This window comes from Zingiber officinale, chromosome 11A (genome assembly GCF_018446385.1).
Source record: "Zingiber officinale cultivar Zhangliang chromosome 11A, Zo_v1.1, whole genome shotgun sequence".
In the NCBI taxonomy this organism is placed as follows: Eukaryota; Viridiplantae; Streptophyta; class Magnoliopsida; order Zingiberales; family Zingiberaceae; genus Zingiber; species Zingiber officinale.
In genome coordinates this window covers 92,565,269-92,589,039 of record NC_056006.1, presented here as the reverse complement: position 1 = coordinate 92,589,039, position 23,771 = coordinate 92,565,269, and the positions used below count along the sequence as shown (strand labels likewise).

At 44.1% G+C, this 23,771-nt stretch overlaps 2 protein-coding genes across 2 annotated transcripts; both read right to left on the bottom strand.

The window, feature by feature from the left end:
* Positions 1 to 939: 939 nt before the first annotated feature.
* On the bottom strand, positions 940 to 3,644 carry LOC122031582 (zinc finger MYM-type protein 1-like). Its single transcript, XM_042590679.1, has 2 exons — positions 1,294 to 3,644; positions 940 to 1,036 (listed from the first exon to the last, which is right to left on the bottom strand). The coding sequence occupies exons 1-2, from the start codon at positions 3,642 to 3,644 to the stop codon at positions 940 to 942; spliced, it is 2,448 nt and encodes an 815-aa protein (XP_042446613.1).
* A 1,870-nt stretch (positions 3,645 to 5,514) lies between these two features.
* Positions 5,515 to 7,531, bottom strand: LOC122031581 (cyclin-D6-1-like). The gene is made up of 6 exons (XM_042590678.1): positions 6,619 to 7,531; positions 6,437 to 6,523; positions 6,245 to 6,340; positions 5,945 to 6,146; positions 5,742 to 5,872; positions 5,515 to 5,649 (listed from the first exon to the last, which is right to left on the bottom strand). The coding sequence occupies exons 1-6, from the start codon at positions 6,778 to 6,780 to the stop codon at positions 5,515 to 5,517; spliced, it is 813 nt and encodes a 270-aa protein (XP_042446612.1). The 5' UTR covers positions 6,781 to 7,531.
* Between the last annotated feature and the right edge of the window lie 16,240 nt (positions 7,532 to 23,771).

The window sequence follows — 23,771 nt, the reverse complement described above, 5'->3', positions numbered from 1 at the left end:
ACTTGGTGTGTTTGAACAAGCAGTTAATGCGGGTCATGTCCTGATCTTGTCAGATTAATCTGTCTAGTGTCCTGCTCTTATCCTGCACTCTGACTGGCCAGTGAGCAGTATTATACTGGTGAGGTACTAAGGAATGGAAAGTACCAAGTAGTTTTGTCAAATGAGTAGGAGCTTTAGGGCGACAAGAAGATGTGGTGCAAACGCAATGGGAAAGGATAAAACATTTCTTTCAAAGTTTGTAGTAGAAAATCAGTCACATTTTACTTAATTGTAGCCTTTCATACTGTTAAGTAATTGTTTAATTTGAGTCAATTAATTAGCACACTAGCTAACAATTTCTTTGCATAAATTGTTTATGTGCATAGTTAGAATCAACTGACTGAAGAATTAATATGATAATGTATTTTAAAGACAATGCGAAACAGGGAACTAATCATTAGGAACTTATTGAATAACGCGGCTAAATATTTAGATAATGTATTTATTGTATAAAAAAATATTGAGTCAACTTAAATTTCTCTAAATTTTGACTCTGGAAGTGATAGACAATTGTGATGTGTAGAGTCGCCGCAGCTTGCCCAGGGCACGACTAGTGCATGCAGGGGCAGAGCTAGGATATTGGTTGAGTGTAGGCAATAATATAATATATTTAATAAAGCAAAATAAAATTAAAATTTTATAATTGTAAAATTATGCATGATATGGTATAAAATCAAAGATCAACAGAGACTAAGCAATATATATATTGAGTGTGTCTCATTGGAAAGAACTAGAGAAAAGAATAGTTAACCATGTTTCGTTATATAATAGAACAGAACATGATACATAGAAGCTGATATAATAATTAAACCTCAAATGACAAAATGAAAACTAACCCGATGAGCTTGTCCAACCGGATTAGCCTCCCTAATATAAAAAAAGCTATCTATTCCACCATCTTCAAATAGATTCTTGGCTATGAGATGCACTCAAAACTTCTTCATAATTTTCAAATATCAAGACAGCATCATCCACATTGAAATCTGCATAGAAATAGCTGCAAATGAATCAGACAAATTAACACTTGCTATCAAAATTCAAAATGGAAAGCTAAAACTTATAGTGATAACTTAACATATTCAGCATTAGTAGAACTACATGATTTTTTAAAGAATATATTTACTAACTACATGATTTTTTAAATAATATATTAATTTCAAAGGAGGGTTGTAAAGATTTTAAGTCAAGAAATTAATTCTTTTTGTTAACAAAGCATGCACTATGAAATCAAATATGACAACATAATTACCTTACAATTGTTCTTTTCGAGTCTTCATATTTTGAAACTTTTGTATAATAGCTTCATTATCAACCTTTAGAAATATATCTTTCTCTACATAGACAATAAGACTATCATTCATCCAATCATCACTCATTCGATTGCGCAACCTGTCTTTCACAATTCTCATGGCAGAAAACACTCTCTCTACCGTCGCAGTCGCAACCGGTAAAATTAATGCTAATGTCAAAAGCTTAAAAACCAATGGATACACCATATTTTTCTTTGACATAACTAACTTCTCTGAAAGATCACCGAGACCTTTCAATCCTTGAAATGTTTTGTTAGAACGCATATCACATATATATGTTTCAAGTTGATCATCAAGTACGAGAAGATCAAATCTTGAGAAATCTTGTGGATAAAACTCAGCCAATTGCAACAATTTTTTCTTGTCAAAAGCCAAAAAAGAGTTTTGTGGACACAAACAAGCTACACAAAGAAGTAACTCTGTACTTGCCTCGGAGAAACGATCATTTAATTCTTGAAGTTGCATATCAATAACACCATAGAATAAATCAACTCGATAGTGATGTAAATTTGTTACTTCTGGTGGATTACGATGGGGACGACCACGTGGTGCCCAACGTGTGAACATATCATCCATTTTGAGACAATCAATGTAATGTTGTTGACAAAAATAGTGAACCTTTTCTAAAAATGAATCCCAACCATCTTCTCTCATATTTTGGAGTCGGTGTTTGCATACTTGTACCAAATCCATTGCATTTACAATATCCTGATATTTCTTTTGTAATGCTGTCGACAATTCACTCGAAATCCCTAAGACATGTTTCATCAAGTGTAGATTAAATGCAAAATCAAATGAAAGTATCGATTCCAATAAATTAAATGCCTCAGTTTTTTGATCAGGAGAACTAGAATCATCTTCTGAAATCACTTCAAGCACATCAATGACAGCAGAGAACATAGAAATCAAACTGATCAAAGAATTGTAATGTGACCCCCAACGTGTATCCCCAGCACGTTGAAGGGTAGTTTCTTGATTAAGTCCTCGACCACTTGAAATTTCACCACTCTCCAATGCCTCAACAATAAAATCTGAATGTTTCTCCTTAAGAAGATCAGAACGTTTGCAGGATGATCCAACAACATTTACCACATCACCAACAATACGAAAGAAATTAGAAATCAGAAGATTTTTCTTGGCCACAGCTATAAGAGCTAGTTGAAGCTGATGGGCAAAACAATGTATATAAAATGCACATGGGTTCTCCTTTAAAATGAGTGCTTTTAGACCATTAAATTTACCTTGCATATTACTTGCTCCATCAAAACCTTGTCCTCTCACATTAGCTATACTCAAATTATATTTAGAGAACATCTTATCAATGGCAGCTTTAAGTGAGAGTGCTGTAGTACTAGTAACATGTTCAATTCCAATAAAACGCTCATTTACATGCCCACTACTATCCACATAGCGCAAAACAACTGACATTTGCTCCTTCATTGACACATCACGAGATTCATCAACTAAAATAGAGAATAATGAATTACCAATATCTTTGATAATAACATTAATTGTTTCAATTGCACAAGCCCTTACTATATCCTTCTGAATATCCGATGATGTTAACTTGCAATTTTTTGGAGCATTTTTCAATATCACATCATTAATCTCTTTATTATGAGCACCTAAAAACTCCAGTAGAATAAGAAAGTTACCTGGATTAAGAGAACCTTCAGTCTCATCATGACCTCGAAATGAATTCCCTTGTCGCAACAAAACTCTGATACAATCAATCGAAGCATTGAGACGGATACGATAATCATTTCGCATTTGCTTTGACTGTTTGTGCAAAATTGATTGAATGTGCTCATCTTGATTAATCAAAGCTTCACAATTCATTCGAGCTTTATGATGTTCACTATCATGTTGGCCAACATGAATATATAATCTATCTTTACCCTTCCAATTTGTGAATCCTTCGCTAACAAAAGTCTCTCCTCCTGCTTGTTTTCCTTTAGTTGTCTTGAAGAGATAACAATACAAACAATACGCCGCATCTTTTTCTATACTATATTCCAACCAATCACCAAATTCCTTAAACCATGAAGGATTAAACCGTCTAAATTGGCTTACTCCAAATTTCCGTTTTGGGAATTCATAACCTGAAGGTTGACATGGGCCCTTTTGCAAATATCTCCTTCGAACTTGATCCCTAATGTTAGCATTATAAGAACAAATTGGAATCCTTAGTCCAGGATCTGCCGGTAATTGTGAAAAATCAAATTCTCCAACTGTAACATCTCCAATATTTTGTTCTTCTGGTTCTGGAGTTTTTCTTTTAAAAAATCTATGCATTGTAGACATAGTGATTTCCTAATATAAAAAAATTAAAAAATGAATTAACAATCCAAACTATAACATTAGTAGCTCTTAATTTTGTAAGCATATGGTAGAAAATAAAACAATATACAAATAACTAATATTAGTTGTGGAAACAGACTTAGAACTTAGTTTTCTATTAGTATGACAACTCCAGCAGAAAAGCTAAGATTTAAGCACATTGACATGGAATGGATTCAGATAAATTAACATCAAACGCGTACAAAGAGCGCAGAGCACAGCCTTGATGTTTCCAAGTCCAATAAACATGAAAAATAAAACAAAAAATGCATAGAAACATTGAACAAATATATCCATATATTAGCTAGCAGATTAGCACATCGTCAATTAAGAAATTTATCAACTCATTTCATTCTTGATTCAAGTTTAAGTTACACTGCCGTCTGAAGTAGTAATGAAGACAACCTCTTGGGAGAAGGGAAGTGTCTCTGGCTATCTCCATAAAACCAGAACTATTGTTAGAAACCTGCAACTGATGGTAATCCTAAGTTCCTAACTATCCTATGAACAAGGCAAATCGAGCTCAAGGAAAATGGTAGCAAATACAATTGTCTAAGTAGTGTTTCTACTCTTTGAAACTGACTTGAGTGTTTTAGTGACAAGCTCAAATCTTGTATAGTTGAGCATAGATATCATCTTGTTACCAGAAAGAAACTTGACAATTAGTCATCTAACTCATCTCTATAAAATTCAAGCTGAGGCCTAATATTCTTTAAGGAACAATGTTAATGGGTAATGGCCAAAAAACGTTGTCAAAATACAAGCTAAGTTAAGCACTTTAATGGGTAATGACCTTGACCTCAATAAAGCATCATTTCTCTTGAAGGTATACATGACTAACACTGTTTTGGAATGTATACTGGACACCAGTTCTTTGTTATCATGAGCATGAAAATGCAATTCTATAATTTTGATATAACAAGAATAGAGTAAGAGCGCCTTTAAACTCAAAATTGAACATTATTTATTTTCCAATATTCTTGCCAAGAGTGTGGTTCAATGTACTGCAATGTGAGTTGCGTATAAACTGATAACTTATTCACTTGAATTGGAATATCCAAGCTTGAATTATCACTTATTGTTGTCTGCCTCATGTTAGAGGTGATTCGTCATTCAAGTTAACTGTGATTGTGTAAGATAAGCTGACTACACTTTTTTTTTTCTCATCAAGAATGTTCTTGGAAACTGGAGTTCCAAGCTATTTGCAGACTTACAGTAGCCTTACTGGCATCTGGTCAGAGTTCTACTATAACAGGAACATATGCTGGATAATATGTCATGCAGGTGAGAATTTAGAATTTAGAACTTAGAAGTGCATCGCTGATTTTTTTGTTCAGAATAGCCAAACAGGAAAAAAAACATTTAGGGTTAAGGATTACCTTAAGTTTCTTAGTTTGCCATGGAGTGCGACGCCAAGGGACTAAGGGAGGAAGATGAAGTCGAAGAGGAGGCGGTGGCCGGTGAGGAAGGACTGACTACTGATGGGGATTTCGGCTGTTCGGCGTGACCGCGTGAGAAGAGGGAAAGAGAGCGATTAGTTTAGTTAGGGGTTGATTTAGGGAAAAAAAATCTTAATAATATATATATATATTTTTTTTTTGTTCGGGCCCAGTGTGGGCAACTGCCCACACTGGGCCCATGTAAGCTCCGCCCATGAGTGCATGAGGCATGCAATAGTACGCGTACGTACACGCTTTCCCGCGGCCTCCCGTATCAACATTTTCCTCTGATTTATTTCACAACAATAGAGCCATGGAGAATCTTCAGATTGCATTCCACTATATTATAAAAATGAATTCTTTTTTCTTATTCGCTTTCCCTAAAATTATTCTTGGGTCGCATACTCAGGGTGCTCGATAGGCTGTCGTTGCTGAGACGGTTGTGCTGTCATGGGCATCTCCGGGCTCGATGTCAACGTCGCGGTAACTGCCATGGCGTTGCTACAGTCCCTCAGGTTTTCCTTTTTTCACCCATTATGTTAGAACCAGGATAAAGAAGAATGGAGCAAAATCTAAGTTTTTTTTTCTTTAACTAAAAATTGGACCAAATTACTTTATCCACAAAATTGCTGGAGGCAAGAGCTGCTTGGAATGACAGGGATTGAACGGGGAAGAACTGGAAAGCAGCAGAGGCCAGCGCTGACGCAGCCACCACCGATGGTTTGAACTCCAGTATTTTAATATCTGCTCATACTTTGGGCAACCAGCATGAAGATAGAGGTTCATATATCGGCAAAGATAAGTTCAATTGTGTACCGTTTAGGGCTTTGAGAAGGATATCTGTGGCATGGCTTTGGAGAGCCTGGAGGAGAGAGGGTTGGAGCTGCGAGAAGAAAGAGAGGAACAGTGGAAGGAAGGAGAATGGGGTGATCGATTGCATCCTCCAATAGAGCGCTCCGAGCACCAGAAGCTCCATTCTTTGGATGGTGCGTAAATCAAACACAAATTCTTCATTTCTCTACCAAATGAAAAAGTTCAAGTGAAGCAGTGATATCAATCAGTCTTGCCACTTCCTAAACCCTCAAAAGAAGGATTTCCCCTCTTTAAGAGCATTACCTGAAGATCTTCGATGGCGATGATAGTCATCTGCATCTTCGACGCTAGGAAGAGGCAGGAAATAGCGAGGAGACGAACGATCCACGGCTTGTCTCTCTGCAACCGTAGATCGTTCATGGCGTAAGCTAAAATAATCTAAAATGATCCAGCTGCTATGTCTCTTTCAACTACTGATCAATAATATATACGTACCGGGATTGTGCGCTTGGAGAGGTACCGATCTATGTAGCTTACTGCAAGGCAAGCGACGGAGGGTTTCAGATCGCAATGAGACTGCACCTGGTCACGGGGATATCGGCGTGATGGTAATTAAAAAGGACTAGTTTCTTTTCTTTTATCTTCATTTCTATTGACTATATCATTTCTATCGTTACCTTTAGTACTAGTGTAACAGCCTCTCGCCGGGCGCAAAGATCGATAGCTCCGATCATGACAGATGTTATGTGGTCGGCCTCGGCAACTAAGAGGTTCGATATAGAGGACGAGCACTGCAGCTCTTCTGAGTTCATGAGCTGGTTATCGATATCAGACTCCATTCTTTCTCAAGCAATAGCAATAGCAATAGCAATTGAAGGTAAAAGTTGGATTTTTTTGGATGAGAACAGAAGGGGAGCAGAGCTTTATAGGCAAAACTCGTTCGCCTTCTTCAATCATGAATAATTCCTTCTCTGCTTGATGCGAATGTAATGGCGACTGATATATTTTCCTAAAAAGTTTCTGGACAATTAAAGGCGCATAGAGAAAGAGTGGCAGAGGATCACTAGTGATATGTGTCGGAGAAGGGTACAGGTGTCGCTGTCCTTAAAACTGGTTGCTGAGCGATCCTAATTAAATATACAATTATACGTTCAAGTCTGATGCAATCCGGTAAACAATGGAGAAGATACAATACAAGGTCTAGATGACTGCAAATCTAAATCATCATCCCAGTTTGTTTCTTATTGAGGCCTCGACTTTGGGGATCACAGAAATTTGATGAATTTTTTATTTTAATCTCTTCCTCCATTGCCAAAACTTGGCATAAAAACAAGGCCAGAGACCTCATCGCCTTGTTTCCTCATTGAAGCCAGCCTCTGCTCTGTTTCACTTGTCAGGCTGTAGTGTGCATGCTCCTCATCCCCGCTTCTCCATGTGGCTCATGAATGCAAAAGGAAATCTCCTCATTTCTTACGCTGCCACAAGTAGCAGTTGACAGCTACTCTGCATGGTCCTTTCGAGCGAGTGCAGGAGAAAAAGCTGTTTAGTCCTTTAATGGTCGCTCGACGCCAGATCCTTCACAGCAAAACAAAATCCTAAACATGTGTTTCTTTGCATTTTCTTTTAAGAAAATTTCATTTTTGCAAACCTCGCTCGTAGTTTGCTCTTTCATTTTGCCCCTTAGAATTGAAAACTTTTGCGTTGAGTTTCTCAAAAACTTTCCAAAATACCTGGTCTCTAACATCGTCAGGTCAAGCTCACAGTCTGGTGTACAGGGAGCAAAGCAAAATCGTCTCTTTTCTTTTGTTGCAGAGGTTACGCACTGAACACACTGTCCTCTGCAAGGATGAGTCCATGGGCTTCTCTCATTGAGAAATTGATTTACCACTACTGTTTCAACAATGGAAAACATCGAGCCCCCAGTTCTTGTATAAATCCTCTTTTGCTAGTACATTACTCGATCTCAAATCCTTATATATCTAGTTGATATGCTTCCCAGTTCTCGCTACGCGTCTATGTTCAACTTTACTGTAGTAGGGTCCCGTCAGATTCTTTTTATTATGGGAATGCTCCATGAGAATTAAAAAATATCCTAACCCTTCTCTTCCTTTTCCCTCTCAAAAGCCTAAATATTTCAAACCCTTCTTCAAACTCCCTTATTTCCCTCGGTGCTGTCTTGCCTCGCAGAGTTGTCGATCACCGTCTTCGTCGATCAACTCCCTCGGTGTCACGTCACCACGCCAAGTTTGCTCGCCTGCCGCCGTTCATCTACAATGTGTTCCCCCTTGTACATGCCTTAAATATTTTTCTTCTCCATCCAAATGCTATAGTTTTGTAATAGATATAACGTTGTATTAGGTATGGACAGTAAATGTTACAATGTTTTTGTTTATGATCCTATAATGTTATAATAACTACGATTTCGAAACTGCTATATTATTCTTAGACCGACACGTTGTAGAAGGTACGACCATAACTACTACAACTTGGTAAGACTATAAATGAGAACGTTATAGCAACTACAGCTTCGTAACTCCTACAACATTCTTAGACTAACACGTTATAGCAGCTACAGTACTGTGGTTGCTACAACGTTCTTAGACTAGAACTAACTGAAATATCATTATATTGTTCAAAACTAATATTGTAATGTATCACCAAGATATTAAGTATTTGTTTATAGAATTAAATGGCGTCTATTGCTTCAACCTCCCTTACAAGCTCTACTTCTTATGCATATTATAAAAAAAACAATGGAAAAGTACCCCCCCCCCCCCTGAGAAGACATGTCAGGAAAGCATCCTTGACACCATACCTCAATGACCCGAGCATATATCTGACATGACAGTGGAAGATTCCGTCGTACGATCCTCTACTGTCCATGGCGCCAACTATGTCGTCTGTCAATGGCGCGAGTTCCCACAAGGATATCGGTTGATACTCCTTTTGTCTGTTAGTGGGATGAGCGAGACGGTCGCTCGGCCAGACCTTAGCCATTTGGGTGGTCTAGCCCTTTGGCCGAGCGAAGTGGCCGCTCGACCAACATTCCACTGTCAAAGCTCCGTTGTCGTGCTATGATCCTTTTTCACCGGTTCCGAGGTTCAATGTAAGTCCGAGTGAGCTGGCCGCTCAAAGTATGTCTTGTTTTGAGCGTCGAAAGCTCGGTACCTGGCCGAGCTGTGGTGATATCTGATTGGTACTTCTTTGTCCCGGTCGGGAGAGTGAGTTGTCCGACCAGCCAGCGACACATAGACGTCGATCGCCTAGACTTTGACTTCCATCGTGGCCATGACCCTCTGAGGAGTGGGCCCTTATCACCGGATCACATGCCTTCCCCTCAAGTCTAGTCGAAGGAGGCTGCAAGTCCGACTGACTGGACAAAAAGAAGTATGGAGACTGATTGACTAATTGGCCATCATACTGGTAGAACTCCGATCGGTTCATCAAAGAGTGTCAGTCGGCCCTGAGACCGGCCTTGGGAGCCAATCAGCGCTCCGAGTATTTGCACTTGGGCTTTCTCCCTCAGTGTCCTTGGATGCGTGAGGTCAATGCTGACGTCACCCAAATCTCTTCGAAATTCGTGCAAATCATCTCTGTTAAGACCGAGCACGAGCCCATTAAATGCGCACCAGTGAGGGGAGCCACGTGTCGCCGCCGCAGTCATCGCATGCCTGAAGCCACAGGCGCTGACGCGACGTGGGGCGGTTTGAATTCCACGGCTGGATCTGCATCTTGGATTTTACGCCCTATATCCAACGGCTCTGCTCCGCTGAGCCGAGGGCTTATAACGTCGCAGCGCCCCCTTCTTTTCTTACCTTCGTGTTCTTCTCCAGTGCTCCAGTGATTCCTGTGCGACTAGTGCACCGTCGACTCCCGTGCGATCAGCACTCCGGCGGCTCCCCTTCCTCCTCCACTACAACCTTTTCCACTCTTTCTATAAGCTCCCCTCGATCCTTTGCCATTCTTTTGGATCCTTGCCTCTTTCCCGTGTCTGTTGTGCTTTCGGTCCGTTTTTACTTCTATCGAAATCCCGCTTTCCTGTTTTTCGGCGATGGCTAGCTCTTCTCGGTCATCTAACCCCGTTCCTAGTCTATGGTACAGTACCATGGAGACCAGATTTGATGCGGGTGATGCCGAGAACCTTAGAAATGTCTTTGAGATCCCTTTTGACCATGAGATAATCTTGGCATCCCCGTCCGATTGGCCAAATAACTCGTTGACCGGTACTATTTGTCTTTTCCGAGATCAATTTATGGCCGGTCTTCGCTTCCCTATCCACCCCTTCATCATCAAAGTTTGTAACTACTTTCGTGTTCCCCTTCCGTAGCTCGTGCCCAATTCTCTTTGTTTGTTGTGCAGCGTCGTAGTTTTGTTTAAGCTGCACGGCATTCCCCTGACCCCGCGCACCTTCCATTATTTTTACTATCCCAAACAATCTGAGCTAGGGACTTTCCTCTTCCAATCGCAGGTCGGGCTGATCTTTTTTGACAAGATGCCCACTTCCAACAAGCATTGGAAGGAGTATTTTTTTCTTTTTACGTCTCCCCGAGCGGCCCTGTTTCCAAATGCGCTGGCAGGTCAGCTTGCCCCCTCAGCCTGATCTGAAAAAGAACAAGAGCCAGCCGGACTATCTTCATGCAGTGACCATGTTGGCCAGTCAGAGATATAACATCCATAAGCTGCTGGTGGAAGGTGTCATGTACATCTTCGACCTGAGTCTGATCTGATCCCATCTCCCGCGCGACTTAGGTAAGAAATTTCTTGACTCTTTCCTTTGAGTCTAATTGATTTCCTTTTTCCTTTTGCAGCCCGAACCATGATGCGAGCACGGGCGGCCGGCTATAGCAAACTGAAAGATGTCGAACTCCGCCGTTGTCCGAGCTGCCACCGGAGGCCCTTGTTGCCCATCCAGTTGCCTCTTTGTCGCCGACCCGAACCCCACGGATACCACTGCTGTCCAGGATCGATCCTACGTATGTTGCCGCACCTTCCGGTCTGGTGGTCTCCTCCTCGTCGGACCTGAGTGGCCGGCGATCGGTGACAGCAACCCTCAACCTTCCAACAGAGGACTACATTGAGCAGTGCACCCGTCCGACCATCCCCGAGCATAAGATTCTGATCCGCGGGCCACTTACCGGTATTTGGGAGGAAGCGAGGGCCCGAGCGGCGATGATGTCGTCAGGAGCGCTTGGGAACAGTCACCTGCAGATGTCCACTGGGGTATGTATTTCATCAATTCATAATTTACCTTAGATCGACACTTAACATTTGCCTGTTTATCTGCAGTACTGGGTGGAGAGTGCGACCATGTGCCAGCGACTCGCTCTTGTGGAGGATGAGCTGAAGAGGCTCAAGATCTCGGGCAACGCCTCTTCCTCCCAGGGGTCATCGGTTGTCGTACTACAGACCGATCTGGAGAAGGCCCAGAGGCTCCTCGAGGCCGAACAGAAGAAGTCTGCCGACCAAGAAGTCCGATTGGGCTAGCTCGAGGCGCATGTTAAGACTTATGATAAAAAGACCGAGTTGGCCACGACAAGGAAGAAACGAGCCGTCGCCGATCTGGAGCTCAAGAATCAGGAGGCTTGGCGGCTCTCCCAGAAGCTATTAGAAGCTAAGGACTTCCTGATTGCAGAGAGGGCTTGCACTCGACCAAAGAAGCCTCTCTGAAGGGGAAGCTCAAGGAGGCGGAGGACGCCCTGGAGGCCTCCTGCTCGGCTCTAATGATCTACAAGGAGGCTGAGCCGGCTAGGTTTGAAGTGATGAAACAAGCGTAGCTCCGCTCGGACCAATTCACTGACAAGGTTGTCCAGCGGTTCTTCCGTGTCTTCGAGCTGGCGATCGACGAGACACTCCAGCAGCTTAAGGCGGACGACCACCTTCCTCCCAAGACAATGGACAACATTGTCAGTCATAGCAAACTGAACGACTCAATGCCTGACGATGTTTATGATTATATAGAATGAGGCCGAGCGTCTGTTTTGTAAAAGTCTTTTTGAAGTCTCCTTGTATTTCTGTCGATCGACGATCTTTCCTTTTGATTAATGAAGTAATCTGCCCGCTCGGGTTTTCTCTTAAAGATGTCTTTTGTTTGTTTGTATGTCTTCCCGTTCGGCTATAGTCATCGTCTATCTACGATTTATCTCCTCTTAGATTTAAGGTCGTCGCTCGACCGTCGATGGAGGCAGGGGTTTAACGTCACCGCTCGACGATTTGAAGACTTGGGTTTAAGGTCGCCGCTCGACAGTTGATGGAGATAGGGGTTTAACGTCGTCGCTAGACGATTTGACGAAGACTTGGGTTTAAGGTCGCCTTTCGACCGCCGATGGAGGCATGAGTTTAACGTCGTCGCTTGACGATTTGACGAATACTTGGGTTTAAGGTCGTTGCTCGATTGTTGATAGAGACATGGGTTTAACGTCGTCACTCGACGATTTGAGGAAGACTTGGGTTTAATGTCGTCGCTCGACCGCCGATGGAGACATGGGTTTAACGTCGCCGCTCGATGATTTAACGAAGACTTGGGTTTAATGTCGCCGCTCGACCGCCGATGGAGACATGGATTTAACGTCGCCGCTCGACGATTTGACGAAGACTTGGGCTTAAGGTCACCGCTCGACGATTTGACAAAAACTTGGGTTTAAGGTCGCCGCTCGACCGCCGATGGAGACATGGGTTTAACGTCGCCGCTCAACGATTTGACGAAGACTTGGGTTTAAGGTCGCCGCTCGACTATTGATGGAGACATGAGTTTAACGTCGTCGCTCGACAATTTGACGAAGACTTGGGTTTAAGGTTGCTGCTCGACCGTCGATGGAGACATGAGTTTAACATCCCCACTCGATGATTTGACGAAGACTTGGGTTTAAGGTCACCGCTCGACCACCGATGAAGACATGGGTTTAACGTCATCGCTCGATGATTTGACACAGACTTGGGTTTAAGGTCGTCGCTCGACCGTCGATGGAGACATGGGTTTAACGTCGTCGCTCGACGATTTGACGAAAACTTGGGTTTAAGGTTATCGTTCGATCGTTGATGGAGACATGAGTTTAACGTCACCGCTCGACAATTTGATGAATACTTGGGTTTAAGTTCGCCGCTCGACCACTGATGGAGACATGAGTTTAACGTCGCCGCTCGACGATTTGATGAAGACTTGGGTTTAAGGTTGCTGCTCGATCGCCAATAGAGACATGGGCTTAACTTCGCTGCTTGATGATTAGACAATGACTTGGGTTTAAGATTGCCGCTCGATCGCCGATGGAGACATGGGTTTAACCTCGTCGCTCGACGATTTGATGAAGACTTGGGTTTAAGGGAGCCGCTCGACCGCCGATGGAGACATGGGTTTAACGTTGTCGCTCGACGATTTGACGATGATCCCACGTTTAACGTCGCTGCTCGACTATCTTCTGTGCTTGAGCCTGTACTAGCAAGTCAAGCTCCTCATGGGTGAGCGTCACGGTGTGAAGTCATCCAGCGTCTTCCATCTTCTCGGCTCGGATGCAGGTGTGTTCCCACAAACGACGCCAAATTTGATCTTGTCTGAGAGTCAAGGCTATGGATGCTGGGGGACATGGCGCTCCTATTGACTGTTGGTGCACTCCGAGTCAGAGAAACCTGCAACCACAACAGCATCAGTGCCGAGCCAGGGAGGAATTCCTCGGCGATGGTCCTCCGACTCTAAAGTTAGTCTCCGACGATGTATAAGCAAGGAAGCAGTGAAGCAGAGTAACAGTAGCTACAGTAAAGTATGTATACCTCTGTTGAAGCTTAGGGCCCTTTATATAGGGCTCTGAAGGCTCGTGTGCACGCTTCTCGAGACACGCACGCTTCTCAAAGCTTATCCTGAAAAGACATGCTAGGAAAATATCTCTGACACCATACCTCAATGACCCGAGCATATCTCTGACATGACAATGGAAGCTTCCGTCGTACGATCCTCTACTGTCCATGCCGCCAACCATGGCGTCTGTCGGTGGCGCGAGTTCCCACGAGGATATCGGTTAATCCTCCTTTTGTCTTGTAGTGGGTTGAGCAGGACAACCGCTTGACCAGACCTTAGCCGTTCGGGTGATCTAGCGGCTTGGACGCTCGGCCAACATTCCACTGTCAGAGCTCCGTTGTCGTGTTGTGATCCTTTTTCACCGGTTCCGAGGTTCGATGTAAGTCCGAGTGAGCTGACCGCTCAACGTATGTCTTGTTTTGAGCGTTGGAAGCTCGGTGCCTGACCGAGCTGTGGTGATATCTAATTGGTACTTCTTTGTCCCGGTCGAGCGAGTGAGTTGTCCGAACGGCCAGCGACACATGGACCTCGACCGCCTAGACTTTGACTTCCACCGTGGTCATGACCCTTTGAGGGTTGGGCCCTTATCACCGGATCAACCATCATTGGATATCTAAAATATAATCCAGATACTTTTTTACATGTATAATTAGTTATATATTATAATTTTTTAATTTCATATTACATTTTCATCGATTTATTCTGATCATAATCTCTTGTATTTGACTTTTACATTATTGTATTTGGTTGTATGAGTAGGAGATGTATCATGGTAAGTATTTCAGATATTTTATTTTGGACATTAAGTACTTGCCATTAACTTTTGGATAGTTATGATTTTGTGAGTATTTTGCATTTGAATAGTTATAATTGTGTTTTGTACGTGATCCGGTGGTAAGGTGGGGCCCGCCCGGGAGAAGGTCATAGCCACGCTCGACCTTCCCGCCCGGGAGAAGGTCAGATCAGTCGAATGGTGGTCGACTGGTCTTCCCGCTCGACCCTAGAGATGACAGGGCTAGGACATTGGCGGTTAGCCGAGTGGCTCTTCCACTCGGCCCCCATTAAGAGTAGCCATCTGACGGACACGGATCGGCTAAGCGGCTCTCCCACTCAGACCAGTAATGGACAAAGGGAGCAACTAGGAATATCTTCCTAGGAACCAGTGTCGCCTACAGGCGGCATGGTCAAATAGAGAATCGTACGATAGAAACTTTCACTGTCATGTCAGGGATATGCTCAGACTGTTAAGGTATGACGTCACGCATGCTTTTTTGACACACCCTTTCAAGGTATGCTTTGAGGAGCGTGCACACCTGGGGAAACATGCACGCGTCTCCTAGGAGCCCTATATAAGGACCCCAGGGGCTTCGACGGAGGTATGTTCATTCTACTGTAGCTATAGTTATGCTGCCACTTTCATTTCTTTGCTTGCTTGCTGCTTCGCCGGAGTTCTAACTTAAGCGTCAGAGGGTCATCGCCGGGGAACCACTCCCTGGCTCGGCACTGACGCTTTTGTGTTTACAGGCTAGTCTCATCCGAGGTTCACTCACGGTCAACAGGAGCGCCACATCCCCAGCGTCCGTTACCTCAACTCTCGGACAGGATCAAATTTAGCGTCATCTGTGAGAACGCACCTGTATCTGAGCCGAGAGGATGGAAGAAGCTGGACGACTTCACACGGTGACGCTCACCCAAGAGGAGCTCGGCGCACTTGTACAATCATGAGCGACAAAATTAGTTGACCAACTCAGCAAAGAGCGTTAGCCGATCGGCTGGCTCAACAAGCAACATCGGCCTCAGGAGGCCGAGCGGCCCATGAAGACCGACCGGAGAAATTGTCCATCTGGGGGTAGAATAAGGGGTCGACTGGCTCTCAAGGGGACGCTCCGTCTGCGCCTATCCCGTTCCACCGAACCTTGTTTCAAACGCCCTCCGAGATTGCTCAAGTCAATCAAGGAAGGGTCTCTTCCTCAGATGAAGCACCTGTGTGGGACGCAAGAAAAGGCAATGCGCCTCGAGCTGATTCGTTGCACAAGCGGATCAACCGTCAATTTTCCGAGGCAATCTTGCAAGATTTGCTGCCAAGGCATTACACTCCCTTGGCGATCGGAGAATATAACGGGTCGACTGACCCGGACGACCATCTTGGTAAGTTCGATAACGCTACTACTCTTCACCAGTACACAAAGGGAGTCAAGTGCCGAGTCTTTCTCACCATGCTCTCCGGCTCGGCACAACGATGGTTCAGAAGGCTGCCTGACAGGTCCATCCAAAGCTTCAAGGACTTTTGAACGACCTTCTTGCACCACTTCGCAAGCATCAGACGATACCAGAATACGAGCGTCAGCTTGTTCTCCATGAAGTAGGGCCCCAAAGAGTCCCTCCGAGCGTACATCCAATGCTTCAATCAGGTGACCATGGACATCCCATCGGTCTCATTCGAGACCATGATGAATGTGTTCGCCCAAGGGCTCGTGGATAGAGATTTCTTCTAGTCTCTCATCCGAAAACCACCTCGGGACTACGACCACATGCTGAAGAAGGCCAACGAATACATAAACGTGGAAAAGGCCCAGGTGGCAAGAAGAAAGTAAACACCATCCAAGCCGTCAACGACGACCGAACGAAGGCCACTAGTCAGCCATCAGCCACCGGGCAGGCCCCGAGCCGAAGGGACGCGGCTACACCAGGAAGCAAGGCCTCATGCAGTTCAGCACGTGGCTGCTGAACGCCCAAAACCGAAAGGAAAGGTATGGACCCCTATGTTCTGTTCTTTCCATCAATCTGCAACCCACAATACCCGCGACTATCACAGATTCAACTCAGTCGCCTAACCGATGCTCAGAAGTTATCGCCGTCGGTCTCCCTCTCCTGACCGACGACACAGGCACCATGGGGCCAAACGGCGAGAGGAAGCAAGGAGATCATCGCAGCAGCCTCATCGAAGAAACACCGATCCCGACCGAGCCACACGCGAGCGAAGCAGACCATCCGCTCGTGAGGAGGAGAACAGGAGCAACATGGCGCGAGGCGAGATCAACATTATAGCTGGCGGGCCGACCAGCGGAGACTCCAACCGAGCCCGAAAATCATAAGCTCGGCGGCTGGAGATCCACGTCGTTGGTTGCAGCCAGGAGAATGCGAGATGACCCGAGATCTGCTTCGGCCCTAGAGATCTCGAAGGAGTCGAAGTGCCGCACGACGACACCCTCATTATCCGAGCGGTAATTGTAAACTATACCATTCACCGTGTATTCGTTGACACAGGCAGCTCGGTCAATATCATCTTCAAGAAGGCGTTTGAACAACTCCAAATCAATCGGGGCGAGCTGCTGCCAATGACAACCTCGCTGTACGAGTTCACCGGCAATGAGGTCCAGCCGATCGGCCAAATCAAGCTGTCCATATCGCTTGGGGGGGAGTCGCTCCGAAGGATGAGGGCCATGAACTTCATCGCGGTGGACGCCGCCTCAGCCAATAACATCATTTTGGGTCGACCAACCCTCAATGAATTCAGAGCGGTAGTCTCTGTTAGGTTTTTCGGGCCGCAAAAACTGCTTTTTTGCGTCGCGGAAAGCCCGAAACCCCCACCACGGATCCGTGCGAAGAATAAAATTTTGAAAAATTATGAGTACGAGTTTTATGAACTCTAGATCTACATTAGAATACGAGTTTTACCCTTGATGCGTGCCTTTCGCGAATACCGCTCATCCAAGGTGTCGGATCTCAAGATTGTCAAAGTAGACAACCCTCTAGAAGTATCCACACGAACAACTCGATGGAGGGAGAACCTTAGAGTGTGCTAGCACTCCAAGAAGGTCTCGGCAAGATGAGGAGAGGGGAGCAAGAAGAGAGAGCTCTAGGAGGAAGAAGATGAATTGAATTCCCTTGAATGAAAAAATCAATTCCATTCACTATGAAAAGTGGCCGACCACAATAGGAAGTGTAACCCCCATTCTCATTTAATGTGGCCATTAAAGAGATTTGTAACCTCCATGAGGTGGCACACACATGTGCTAAACATGATGATGTGGCACATCATCATTGGCCACTTAATGCCAAGTCACTAATGATGTGGCATAAAGTCAAGTCAAACTTGACTCTTCCTCTTCCTCTCAAGTCAAGTCAAACTTGACTTAATCTCTCTCATGGTTGATCTAATCCAATCATTTAATTCAAACCAATTTAATATAATGAATCTAATTCATTTAATTAAATTGATTCAATGAGTCATAATCTAAATTAGACTCATTGAACACATGAATCAACTTGAGTCTAACTCAATTAACCCAATTAGGATTACTCTTAATCCAATTTGATTCATCACATGAATCTAATCCTCTTGGTTCATCATATGAACCTAATCTCCATCTAATTGTCCTTAGTGTGTGACCCTATAGGTTCTTGTAACGTTGGCAATGCCCCTAAACCCATTTAGGAGCATAAGTAATGAGCGGTATCTAGCAACACATCATTACTACCCAAGTTACAAGAATGTTGAGATCCAATATCACCTTGTGACTACTAATTGTGACTCCTCACAATATATGACAAGTGTCCTTCTATCCTAGACATCTAAATTGATCAATGTGAGGCATAGACCGTGTCATCCTCTGACCAATCTAAATCTTGATCTCCAAGTAGACTCACTAAATCAAATGAGCTCAATATCTCATATTGACTCATTTGGGCATGGCCATGCACTTCGTGATCTCACTCTATCAAGAATATGGATGTCGCTCCCGTCATATAGGAGGGATAGATCCCATCTACATTACTCACATCCCTCTGCATAATTCATTACATACCCAGTAATCGTCTTTATAGTCCACCCAGTTACGGGTGACGTTTGACGAAACTAAAGTACATAACTCCTTATGTAGGGATCCATGGTGACCTCAGGTCTAAGGACTAGTAGTCATACTAATAGCCACATGAGAAAATATATGACACTTATATAACGATCCATGATACTTTCTCATGGCGGGTCATTCAGTATACATTCTCCAATGCATACCCATGTATCAACTTGATATCTCTATATCCATGACTTGTAAGATCAAGTCATCGAGTTGACCTACATTCTAGTCTTATTGCATTAACATTGTCCCTGAATGTTAATACTCGACTAGGAATGATTAAGAGTAGTGTTCCCTATATCATCTCACTATCGGTTCAACTAACCGATTGATATAGGTGAGAACCTTCTACTCAAGGACGCTATTATACTTAGTTTATTTAGCATCAATACAAGTAAATATAATAACCAAAACAAATGCCTTTATTTATATAAGAATATGATACAACAAGTCCATAATACAATCATCAAATGATTGGCTCTAGGGCTCAAACTAACATTCTTGACCTTTTGCCAGAAAATCAAGTTCCCGGTAGAAGATCGGGTAGGAGAGGTAAAGGGTGATCAGTTGGCCACTCGGCGATGCTACGTCGAGATGGTCAAGACCGAAGCCAAGTTCGCCCGGAAGACTCCCCGACTAGAGGTTAACACCATAACTAAAAAACCTACTTTGATTTATGAAGAGAAGGAAGAGGTGCAGATCCACCCTAGCCGAGCGGAAGCTACTACCTTCATAGCTACCGATCTGAAAACAGAGAAGAAAACCGAGCTGATCGAGTGTCTCCGGCGGAACCACGATGTCTTCGCGTGGTCAACACACGAGCTCCCTGGTATCTCTCCTAAAGTTGCGCAGCACGAACTTCATGTCCGACAAGATGCTCGGTCGGTGAAGCAAAGAAAGAGGGGCTTTAGTGCCGAACAGAATGTAATCATCCGAGCAGAGATAGAAAAACTCCTGGAGGCTGGTCACGTCCGGGAGGTTCAATTCCCGAGCTAGCTCACAAATGTGGTGCTGGTCTCCAAGCCTGGGAACAAGTGGAGAGTCTGTATCGACTTCAGAGACCTCAATAAGGTGTGCCCGAAGGACTTTTTTCCTCTGTCCTGGATCAATCAAATGGTAGATTCAACTACCGGGTGTGAGTTGATATACATGCTAGACGCTTACCAAGAGTATCATCAAGTGTCGCTCGCTCAGGAAGACCAGGAGAAGATCAGCTTCATCACGACTGATGGAACTTACTGCTACAATGTCATGTCGTTCGGACTGAAGAACACCGGCGCTACCTATCAGAGATTGATGAACAAAGTCTTCCGGTGGCAGATCGACCACAACATGGAGTTATACATCGACGACATTCTGATCAAATCCCTCCGAGTGGCTGATTTCTGTGTAAAATACCAAAAATGGGCAAATAACCATAAGAGAATTTTTTAAAAATTTTTAGAAATTTTCTGGGAATTTTTCGGAACTTGTATGACGAGTTTAAGGGGATCAAATATTGGGCCCCAGAAAAGTCTATTTAGATTACCCTATTTTAACGAGGAAAAGTTTTGTTTTCTTTTGTTTTTTGTTTTTTCTTTTATTTTCTTTCTTCTCCCATCGTCGTTTTCTTTTCCCCGACTTGCGGCCTGTGCCTCACCCTTCGTCCATTTCTCCTTCTCTTCCCAACTGACGCGTCATCGTCGCCGTCGCTGCCATCGCTCGCGTCGGTTTCGTTCTCCCCTACGCGTATAAAGCCTCGGCAGAAGGGAAGTCGGGCACCTTTCCTCTTCCCGTTGCTGCCACGTCGAATTCCCTCTTCTTCTTGTTCTTCTCTCTATCTCTCTCTCGGATGACTCAACGCTGAGGTCGAAGGAGCTCGTCACCGGAGCTTGACGGAAGCCAGTGAAGTCACTGGAGCTCAACGTTGCTGAGGAAGACCTAGCGGTATCCGGCCGAGAGATCTCTGTTTCGGGAGTTTCAACGACGATCGTCGACGGTACGGCGGCTAGGGCACAACGGAGGCTGGATTCGTGTCATCTCCCAACCAAATCGACCTTCCCTTTACTCTCCTCGCGCTGCTCACAATGTGTTTCCCCTTTTTGCTGGCCGGATTGGACCGAGCGACGCCACCTAGCAGCGATCCTTAAGGTAGGTGGTTTAGCGAGCTGTGGATTTGAGTTCTTGGCCTCTATTCCTTGATCTAACCTGTGATCTCCACTTTTGATCTCACCTTGAAACGGACAGTGAAGAATTCCAGCAGGGAATCTTGTTCCATGGAGTTTTCTTGGTCCAGCCACTCAATCCAGCAACAGCTCACCTTGTTCTTTGTTCAACAGCGACTGAGTTTGAGGTATGGTGTAGGAATTTGGCTACGTATTATAGTTAGATAATGGATCATGTGTAGATTGTTTAGATTTATGTGTGGAAGTAGGTATAATTTGGATTTACATGGTTAGTTGTTATTCATCTGGTTTGTTAGGTTTAACTCGTATGATGGAATAATTAACCCTAGTTAACGTTGTGTTATATTTAACTAGGGTTAAAGGGTTAGGTTTAGTCTAAGCTGCGGTTAGATCCGAATTGTTAGTTAGCCGAGAATAAATGAATTAGGGTTCTTGGTAAATAAGGATTTTTGTTTAGCTATTTTGTTTAAAATAAAAACTTAGCTTAACCGTAAGATTTATTACAGGATTCGGATTCGGGACGAGTACTTCGACATAGAGGTTGATTAGCTCGATCTACTTGGCCTATCTATTTTGATATGTCTTGTTGATATGTTTAGTAGATTTTAGCAAGTAGCAATAATTATGTTTATATCTGCATCGGCATGTCACTATTTATCTTCGAGCATGATTTGTTTGTTACTTGGTTAGTGTTCATACCCTATTTATTATTTATGTTATGGAGCCAGTGACATGCCATGCTTTATGATATACCGGACTGGTTAGATACCATACCTGACATGTGTACCTAGATCATATTATTTGATCCACGTATATGGTACATGTTTTTATGGAGGTAGATAGGATCAGAATATTTCTATGCTTAGTGTCATGCACCATCTCGCATGATTGCATGCTGTGCGATAGTCAGCTCCATTATTGTTGAGCACATCGCCAGTTACATGGATCTGCACATACCACCACTCATGGGTTAATGGTATATCAGGCAAAGTGTGTGACAGTTCTGCACTGTTAGGCTCCGCTGGTCTGGTGACGCGGCGTGGTAGTCGACAGTTCTGCTCTGTTAGGCTCCGCTGGTCTAGTGACGCAGCGTGGTAGCCGACAGATGGGTTTTGCTCTTTTTGGCTCCGTTGGTCCGCTCATGGGTAGTGTGACGCAGCGTGGTAGCCGACAGGGATCCCTCCTCTAGATTGTCTCAGGGAGATGAGAGCATTGCACTCCTCCACTTATGATTTGGGGTAGGAGGATAGCGTACTCCAATAGCATCTCGTCCACTCGGTCACTCATCAGGAGCAGTGACGACAGAGTGCATGGTTGTTGTCACAGCCCTACCCACTCAGTCTCACTATCGTGTGTGAGACGACTGACTGGCAATAGGGGTGACTAGGACATGTCATTGGCATCATATGCATGATGTATCTATTGCTTGTGTTGCTGCACTTTATATGCTGTATTTTTGGTGGATGCATTATTTGACATGCATACAGGATATATGATATTTTGGGTCTAACGACCTTGATATCCCTATACTCAGGTTCCGATTAGTACAACTTCTCCTTACCTTACAGTTTTACATTTTCTATCCAGGAGACTGTACGCATATTTATTACCGCTGGTTATTATTTACTATGCATGTCAACTAGGTATCCGCTGAGTGTTGGATTCACACCCCGTTATTACTATTTTTAGGTTGAGGTTGTTCTGGAGGTTCCAATCGCTAGTCCCCCACCACTGCGCGTCGCGACGAGTTCACACATTTTGGTTTTCTTATTATGTTGGACTATGTTTCAGACTTGTGTCTTCTAGTATTTGGTTCTTGTACATTTCCTTATTATCGATGGATTTTCGTTTGGATGTATGCTGGTGATTGTGTTTTATGAGTGTAGTTGAGTAGGATATCAGATTTGTGCTTTATGAGTATAGTTGAGTAGGATATCGGATTGTGTTTTATGAGTGTAGTTGAGTAGGATTTTTCCGATGATTTCCTTATCTTTGCTTATGTTTAGTTGTTACTATTAAACTCCGTGGATGCTTGCTATATTTGTACTGTTATATATTATTATTGTTCCGGCCGTGTTGGCTGAGGTATATGTGGCCCTAAGGGCATTGTAGGAAATTTCATATTGTCACCCGTACAGGGGAGATGCTGCCGAAATTTTCTCTGACAGGGACTACCTGGGGCGTGACATTCTGCGCTGATATTAAGGAGACGTGCCAGACACTGAGGACATATGGGATCAAGTTAAATCCGAACGAGTGTCTGTTCGGCGCAAGGAGCGGGTGTTTCTTGGGCTACATAGTTACCGAGCGGGGCATTGAAGTGAACTCGAGCAAAGTGAAGGCACTGCAAGACATGTCGCGCGCCCAGAAATCTGAAGGAAGCTCAGCGCCTCACTGGACGGATAACTTCCCTATCGCGATTCATCTCCAAGTCGTCCAATCGGAGTCTGCCATTTTTCAAGATACTGCGCAGAGCCACCAAGTTCCAGTGGGACGAGGCGTGCGACCGGGCATTCAGAGATCTTAAAGAGTACCTCAACTCGTTGCCCGTACTCGCTAAGCCTGTTGCCGGCAAGCCGCTTTGTATTTATTTGTCCTCAACCGAGCATGCGGTCGGTTCGGCATTAGTTAGGCAGAATGGTGATGAGTAGCCTGTGTACTTTCTGAGCCATATTTTAAAGGATGCTGAGTCTCGCTACACCTGTCTTGAGAAATTGGCCTATGCGCTGGTGCTCGCCGCTCGGACGCTCCGTCCATACTTCCTCGCGCACACAATCATTGTAATGACCAATAGCCCTTTGGGAAGAGTCCTTCTTAACCCAGAGGCGTCTGGCTGGTTGATTAAATGAACAACGAAGCTCAGCAAGTTCGACATCCAGTATCAACCCCGATCGACCATCAAAGCATAGTCCTTGGCGGATTTCATCGCGGAGGTGCAAAATCTTAAACCAGAGGTTGTCTGAAAGATATATGTAGATGGGTCGGCCACTCGGCAGAGGAGTGGGATTGGAATACTACTG